The sequence below is a fragment of the Rutilus rutilus genome, assembly GCF_951802725.1.
Source record: "Rutilus rutilus genome assembly, chromosome: 1".
In the NCBI taxonomy this organism is placed as follows: Eukaryota; Metazoa; Chordata; class Actinopteri; order Cypriniformes; family Leuciscidae; genus Rutilus; species Rutilus rutilus.
The window spans coordinates 3189021-3197500 of NC_140209.1; the positions used below are offsets into that span (position 1 = coordinate 3189021).

The window sequence follows — 8480 nt, forward strand, 5'->3', positions numbered from 1 at the left end:
AAACGGACTACAGCCAGAGCCCTTCTCTGCTACAGCACGCCATGGTCGCGGATCAACGTCATCATCAAGCTTCCTCAAACTCGCTCGCTCATTATGATCTGCGCTGTGTATGAACCTATCTTTTACAGTCTATGGTATGAACACTTATCCACTTTTTTCATGAGAAATATTACCCATTCGTTTTCTCCAAAAATGTTAGAAACTAATTTTGTTTATGCGTGCCTCTCTGAGTTTTTTAAAAATCTTTTGTTAATGTTTTATTTATTCGTTTATTATTTTGTTAGTTTATATAAACCTTAATATTATTTTCTTTGTGATTAAGATTATTACTATGCCTGATCATTGTGCCCCAAATAAACTTTAAAGATTATCTTTCACTGTATTATGTTTGATTGTATGTTTGGTAAACGGTAAAAACGAGCATCTTTCATTCGACGACTTGTGGTTGCATCTCGGGACAAAACAAAACACCATTGTCGAACTACAGTCTCTCCACAGAAATAAAGAACTGGTAATCGGTTACCTTAATATCACAGAATTCTGTGTACAACAATATTTGGAAAAACTATAATTTGAAAAGACTAAATATATAACTGAAAGGTAAACTTCTAAGAACGTGAGGCTGTTTGTCATGATGACGTCTAAAGTCCCCGCCAAAGGATGTAGTCCCTTTTAGCAACTTGTTAGCAACCACCGTTTTTTAAGACACAATAAAGTTTAAAAAAATCACAAGCAGGTTATAACTGGTGTGTTTTATGTCATAGATCAAAACGTGAAAATATGTAGAGGCTTTGTTAACCACAGACCTTATTTCAGGCGATTTAGCAAAAACCCATTCAAAAAACCCATAGACTTTAGGGCGAGGGAACCGGAAGTGCTAAAATGCTAACTCACTTCCGCGTTTTGGCCTACAAAGTGACGTCATAACTTCGGCACTCTATTGTGGCTTTTTATAATTTCAGATTTTTTTATTGTTTTTTTTTTTTAACGAACACTCAAGCCCCATATTTCATTTGAACGCGTGCTAAAAATGCTCATAGGCAGTATTGTTTAATACCACCAACAATTTGCTTTTGATATAGCTACAGCTATTAGGTCAGTTTCACCACGTGGACCGACTATCGGCTTGCCACTGGTGCCGACGGTGGTCCAGCCGCGGAAAACCGCTGGTGGCGTATGCGCCACCCAAAATCGGCTTCAGCCGGAGGTCCGACCGTGTCAAGCCGCTGACTTAGTGCCGCCCAAAAAACGCTGGTGGACCGCCAGGTCATTGTTAGCTGGGTTATGGTTACAGTTATTATATATTATTACTGTTATCATTATAGTTATTAAAGGTTATTATAGTTATTGTTACAGTTATTGAAGGTTATTATAGTTAAGGTCCTTTCACACTGGATGCGTAACGAAAAAGCGAATAGTTCGCGTCAAACCCAGATAACACAAAATACGTGACTGTTATGTAACTGCAGCGTAATCTGGTGACCAAACTTTCACAGTCGTGATAGCCGAGTTGGTTGGCAATGCTACGCCACACATTGTCTTTCAAATCGTTGTCCTTGTAGTTTGTGATTGGCTGAAGCCTTTTCTGTCGCCGCAAAAGTAAAAAAAAAAAAAATCGACATCGAAGCGAAGTCGTTTTTCCGCCGCGGCACATTCGCGTTCGGTGTGGAAGCGCTCATTACACAAACAGCTGATCAAAACAAAACCATCGCGCGAATTATTCGTGCGTCAAAATCGCGTCCAGTGTGAAAGGACCTTTACTGTTACCGTTACAGTTATCATTAGTTATTATACAGTTATCATTAGTTATCGTTACAGTAACATTTATCGTTAGTTATTATAGTTATTGTTATAGTTATCAGTTATTATATAGGTATCATTAGTTATTATATAGTTATGGTTACAGCTGTTATAGTTAGTTATCGTTACAGTTATGGTTATGGTTGTGAACTTGCCTAATGTGGGAATGAGAGTTTGACACTGTAGCATGAAAGGTTTCTTTTTTTAATGTCCGTTTAAAGTATCAACATGTAAAAACACAAACACACACACACACACAGAGCGGCGAGAGTTCATGAGTGTGTCGCATTAGTCGCTCCACGAGTCATCAGTCCTGGTGCCGCTCGTTCCGGCCCGTCTGTCTGCGTCTCTGAGCTTTGGTGCTTCTGCCCTGACGGAGCTTGTTGTCTTGCGCTGATGCCGACTTCCTGTCGCTCTGACGGTTCCTGCGCCTCATTTCCTTTTTGGACCTTCGCTTGGTGCTCTTCTGTTTAGTGAGGCTGTTGAGTGACGCCGTGAGGCTCTGGATCCTGCAGAATCACACACACACACATGACAAATCTGAATCACTGACTCATTCAAAGAGCTTTACAACACGATCTGAATCTGATGATAATCGTTTACTAAGTAGTAATCAGCGGAATAATGTACCAGATGTCGGTTGTTCTCTCAGAATGAACCCCTTCAGGGGTGTGTGTGTGTGTGTGTGTGTGTGTTAGCGAATGATGACAGTGATCATACTTCTTGGACAGCAGGGGGTTTCCGGCGACCTTGGGGAGGGCTGTCGTCTTCTCCTCGCCGTCCTGCTCTTCTCTCGGCGGATCCAGCATTCTGTCTGCTGATAGGTCGAGGTCGCTGATGGTCGTCACGGTGACGGTGTGGTTGGGATGATCGTACTGAACGCTTTCCGTCGTGGCCGTGATCACGTCCTCCAGCTCGTCTTCCTCGTCTAAACACACACACACACGAAATGTAAGTTTATTTAATAACAAATAAAATCAAATTGATGGAGACCAGTTTATTCACTCATCGCCTGTACAGGGTTCATTTGCCAAAGGTAAATGTAAGAAATTATGAAGTTATGATTACAAATGCCTTTATATGAATGTATATTTATCCACCGGGATTCTTCCATGCCCAAATAAATATGTCACTGAACTTTTGCTGTGTAATTGTAGCAATGAGCACTCAAAACACAACGAACCAACAACTACTATGATCCAAGATGGCGGCGCGAGTACATCGCGAGGCTCGCGGTCTCTCCAGATTCTGTAATTTAGCAGTATTTTTCTTGCTCATTTCGGGTCTGTTCGTCCAGAACAGTTGTGCCTTAACATCGTACACCCAAGGTGAGCTTTTGGATATTGGTTTGCGAATTTCCGACAGTTTTATGGACAACCTTCGACTCCTTCCTGAGATCGCCAGATCACCCGAGGCTATGCACTCTGCCCGGCCGGGCGGAAGTGCTCGCAGGCGCCGGCGAGATCGTAAACAAAGGCGGGGGAAGCGCGGAGGACTAAGAGCTAAGCTAAAGCTAACACCACACCGGCTCTCTTTACCCAGCATTTTCCTTGCCAATGTACGGTCGCTGTTGAACAAAATGGAGGAGATTCGACTCAACATCACATACAGCAAGAGACTTTTGAACTGTAATGTTCTAATTTTCACGGAAACATGGTTAAACAGCGGAATACCGGACAACGCTATTGAGCTAGCGGGACGCCATACATTCCGGGCGGATAGAACATTAGATGGCTCCGGTAAGACCAGAGGTGGTGGATTGTGCATTTACATTAACAAAGCTTGGTGCACAAACTCTGCTATTGTTGGGAGACATTGTTCAGCTAACCTTGAGTTTCTCATGGTTAAATGTAGACCGTTTTATCTACCGCGGGAGTTCACTTCCACTATTATAACTGCAGCCTATATTCCCCCGGATGCTGATGCCAAGTTTGCTATGAAAGAACTTCACGCAGCCATCAGTAAACAACAGACCGTTCACCCGGAAGCTGCGTTTATTGTTGCGGGTGATTTTAATCATTCAAACTTAAAGTCTGTGCTACCGAAATTTCACCAGCATGTTTCCTGTCACACCAGAGGAAACAAAACCTTAGACCATGTTTACACAAACATGGCTGAAGCTTACGTCGCGACACCCCTCCCCCACTTGGGACAGTCAGATCACCTTTCTTTGTTCCTCACCCCCAAATATGCACCTCTGATCAATCGCGTGAAGCCATCAGTGAAGACCATCAAGGTGTGGCCTGCGGGGGCAGATTTCTCACTCCAGGAAAGGTTTCTACACACAGACTGGAGTATGTTTGCTTCTCAAGCCACCAGTGGCTCTCACACGGACATTGACTGCTACACCTCCTCTGTACTGGATTATATTAATACCACCATTGACAGTGTTACAACCCAGAAGCAGATCACCACATACCCAAATCAGAAGCCATGGATGAACAGGGAAGTGCGACTCCTATTGAAGACACGCAATACTGCCTTCAGATCAGGAGATGCACAAGCCTATAGCACATCCAGAGCAAATCTGAAAAGGGGCATCAAAGAGGCCAAGCACTGCTACAAGCTTAAGATAGAGGGACACTTTTCCAACGCTGACCCTCGGCGCATGTGGCAGGGCATTCAGGCCATCAGTGACTACAAACCCTCTCACTCCACCCCCGCAGCCACTGATGTCAACTTCCTGAACGAGCTAAATGACTTTTATGCTCGCTTTGAAAGAGACAACAGAGTAACTGCCACCAAGCTCAAATCCTCAGCTGACCACCCACCGATCACACTCTCCTCCACAGATGTCTGCAATGCACTGAGCAGGATCAGCGCGCACAAGGCTGCTGGACCAGACAACATCCCTGGACGCGTACTCAGGGCATGTGCGGAGCAGCTCGCTGGGGTTTTTACAGACATTTTCAACCTGTCTCTTGCCCAAGCAGCTGTACCAACATGCTTTAAATGCACTTCCATTGTGCCAGTGCCAAAACACTCCAGCCCGAAGTGCCTTAATGACTACCGCCCTGTAGCACTCACACCCATCGTAATGAAGTGCTTTGAGCGGCTGGTCCTGGCACACCTAAAAGACTCTCTACCATCCACATTGGACTCACACCAGTTTGCCTACCGTAGCAATAGGAGCACAGAGGATGCAGTCTCCATGGCACTGCACTCTGTGCTCACACATCTGGACAATAAGAACACTTATGCACGCATGCTGTTTGTTGACTTCAGCTCAGCATTCAACACTGTCATCCCAACTAAGTTAATAGCCAAACTTGGAGACCTGGGCTTCAACACCTCCATGTGCAACTGGATTTTGGACTTCTTGACCAACAGACCCCAGAATGTTCGATCAGGCTCCAACTGCTCCACATCCATCACACTCAACACTGGTGTACCACAGGGCTGTGTGCTAAGCCCGTTCCTCTACTCCCTCTTCACCTCCGACTGCAAGCCTGTGTACGGATCTAATTCCATCGTCAAGTTTGCGGACGACACTACGGTGATTGGTCTCATCAGCAACAACGATGAGACTGCCTATAGGGAGGAGATCAAGCACCTGGCCACATGGTGCACCGAAAATAACCAGCTCCTCAACACCACCAAAACGAAGGAGCTCATCGTGGACTTCAGGAAAGTGTCAAGAGGCACACACGACACCATCCACATCAATGGAATGGCTGTTGAGCGTGTCTCCAGTTTCAAGTTCCTGGGGGTCCACATCTCGGCGGACATGACCTGGACAACCAACACCTCCAGCCTGGTCAAGAAGGCTCACCAGCGCCTTTTCTTCCTGAGGACACTGAGGAAGAATCAGCTTTCCTCCACTATCCTGGTGAACTTCTATCGCTGTGCAATAGAAAGCATCCTGACCAACTGTGCTACAGTGTGGTATGGGAGCTGTTCTGTTGCAGAGCGCAAGGCACTGCAGCGGGTGGTGAAAACCGCCCAGCGCATCACTGGGACTCCACTACCTGCCATCGAGCACATCCAGAGGAAACGCTGTCTGCATCGAGCTCGCAGCATCCTTAAGGACTCCTCTCACCCAGCCCACAGACTGTTTTCTCTCCTGCCCTCCGGCAGGCGTTTCAGGTGCCTCCGGACCAGGACCAGCAGACTAAAGAACAGTTTTTTCCCCAGAGCTGTCTCTTTATTAAACTCTAACCCTCATTGATCCCACTCCCCTCATATACTGATTGACTCTCCTCTCCCTCCTCACACCTGCCTCCATTTTGTTATTTGCAATACTATAATGTTCATTTGCACTGCTGACTGTTATTACAGTAACAACTGTTTACATATGCATCTTGCACTACTACCTTGACTGGAATATGCTCAATTTGCACTGCCGACTGTTTATTTACAGTACCGACTGTTTATATATACATTGCAATATCGTACCTTAACTGTAATATGCAATTACTTTCCACTGCACTCACTCGGATAGCTTCTGTCCAAACTTTATTTGCACTACTTTAAATCCATTGTTATACTGCTCATTAGCCTAACTTATACATATATCTATTTGTTAAATTCTGTTTATAGTAATAGCCATCTGTATATTATGCTCACATTCTGTTTATAGTAACAGCCATCTGTATATATATTCATAGTACATATCTATCTGTAAAATTCTGTTTATAGTAACAGCCATCTGTATATTATATTCAGTACATATCTATCTGTAAACATTCTGTTTATAGTAATAGCCATCTGTATATTATTATATTCAGTACATATTCAATTCAATTCAATTCAAATTTATTTGTATAGCGCTTTTCACAATACATATTGTTTCAAAGCAGCTTTACAGAAAGTGCATTTCAGAAATGTACATAGAGAAATACAGTTAGTTAATCATGTATTGATTTAGGGCATAAACATCGCCCGCGTCGAGTCGTCTCAACTGTAGTATAAAATGTAAGTATTATGTGAATGCCTGGCTGAAGAGATGCGTCTTTAATCTAGTTTTAAACTGGGACAGCGAGTCTGAGCCTCGAACAATATCAGGAAGGCCATTCCACAGTTTAGGAGCTAAATGTGAAAAAGCTCTCCCTCCTGTAGTGGACTTAGATATCCTAGGAATGACCAGAAGCCTCGAATTTAGTGATCTTAAAGAGCGCGATGGATTGTAGGGCGATAGAAGTTCCGTTAAATACACGGGAGCTAAACCATTTAGGGCTTTATAGGTCAGTAGCAATACTTTGTAATTGATACGGAACTTTATAGGTAACCAATGTAGAGACGACAGAATTGGTGTTATATGATCGTATTTTCTTGATCTAGTAAGAACTCTAGCGGCGGCATTTTGGACTAACTGTAGCTTGTTTATTGAGGATGCAGGACAACCAGCTAATAAAGCATTACAGTAATCTAGTCTCGAGGTCATGAATGCATGAACTAACTTTTCTGCATCAGAAACAGATAGCATATTACGTAGCTTAGCAATGTTTCTAAGGTGGAAAAAGGCTGTTCTTGTAACATATGAAATATGATTTTCAAAAGACAAGTTGCGGTCTAATATAACACCCAGGTCTTTTACTGTAGAGGATAAAGTAACAGGACACCCTTCTAAATTAAAGTTGTATTGTAAGAGGTTTTGTGGGCAGTTTTTTGGACTAATAAGTAATACCTCCGTTTTATCTGAATTTAATAGCAGAAAATTACATGTCACATATCTAGCTGTAAACTCTGTTCACAGTAATAGTTATCTGTATATTATATTCATAGGACAATCTATCTGTAAATTTTTGTTTATAATAGTATTCAACTCTATATTTATTCAGTACATATCCATGTTCTGCACTTATGGAACCACTGTATATCCTGCACTTGCTGCTATTGCACTTCTGGTTAGACCTAAACTGCATTTCGTTGCCTTGTACCTGTACTTGTGTAATGACAATAAAGTTGAATCTAATCTAATCTAATCTAACTACTAAAAACTGATTCTGCACAGGCACTAGTTCATTTAAACTTGGACCAGACACAGAGAGGGTCATTTAAACTGTGCGTAATAATTGATAAACAAAATTTGTACACGTGTGCTCAATTAAGGGTATATATATACATATATAAATCATACAAAATTATTCTTCTAAATAAGCATTAGTAAAAGCCAGATGACCTTTAATGTGGAGTAGAAACAGGGGGAGTGACTATCGCATCATCAGACATGCATCACCTTGCTCACAGCTGATTGGTCCAAGTTCGGACCAATCCTGGACCCCGGGATTAATCTGCACTTCATTTAGTCGGGACTAAAAGACTATCCCGTGTAATTTTACATTTGATTACTTTATTCAGTGTCTGTAGTATTTCTGCATACCAGTGTTAGACCAACACAAACACTTTCTCTTTTTATGTTTCACTTTATTCTATTGTATTTATTTTCGCTACTTTTTTCAGTTTAATGTAAAGATTGAAATCGAGCTTCCTCGTGTTGTGTAAACTCTAAACAACTAAATGCAAAATGCATCACGTGAGCAAACATGTCGGTGAGATAAATGTAATAAAAAAAATTGTCTAAAAAAATCCTCCCATAATAATAACCTAAGGGGGATTCCCCAACACACAACTCACACACACATATAGACGTGTCACATGACCTCTGACCTCACACACGCGTGACACTCACCCAGAGCCTGGCGGCGCTCCAGCAGCATCTTCAGATACTCTTTGTGTCT

At 42.7% G+C, this 8480-nt stretch overlaps 1 protein-coding gene across 1 annotated transcript in view; it reads right to left on the bottom strand.

Moving 5' to 3' along the window:
* Positions 1-1988: 1988 nt before the first annotated feature.
* Positions 1989-8480, bottom strand: part of nol12 (nucleolar protein 12) — an 8631-nt gene continuing 2139 nt past the window's right edge. The window contains exons 3-5 of the mRNA XM_084402431.1: positions 8432-8480; positions 2521-2728; positions 1989-2309 (exon numbers count right to left, since the gene is read on the bottom strand). Of these exons, the coding sequence (XP_084258557.1) occupies positions 2108-2309; positions 2521-2728; positions 8432-8480 (459 nt within the window). The 3' untranslated portion in view covers positions 1989-2107. The remainder of the gene's footprint in view (positions 2310-2520; positions 2729-8431) is intronic.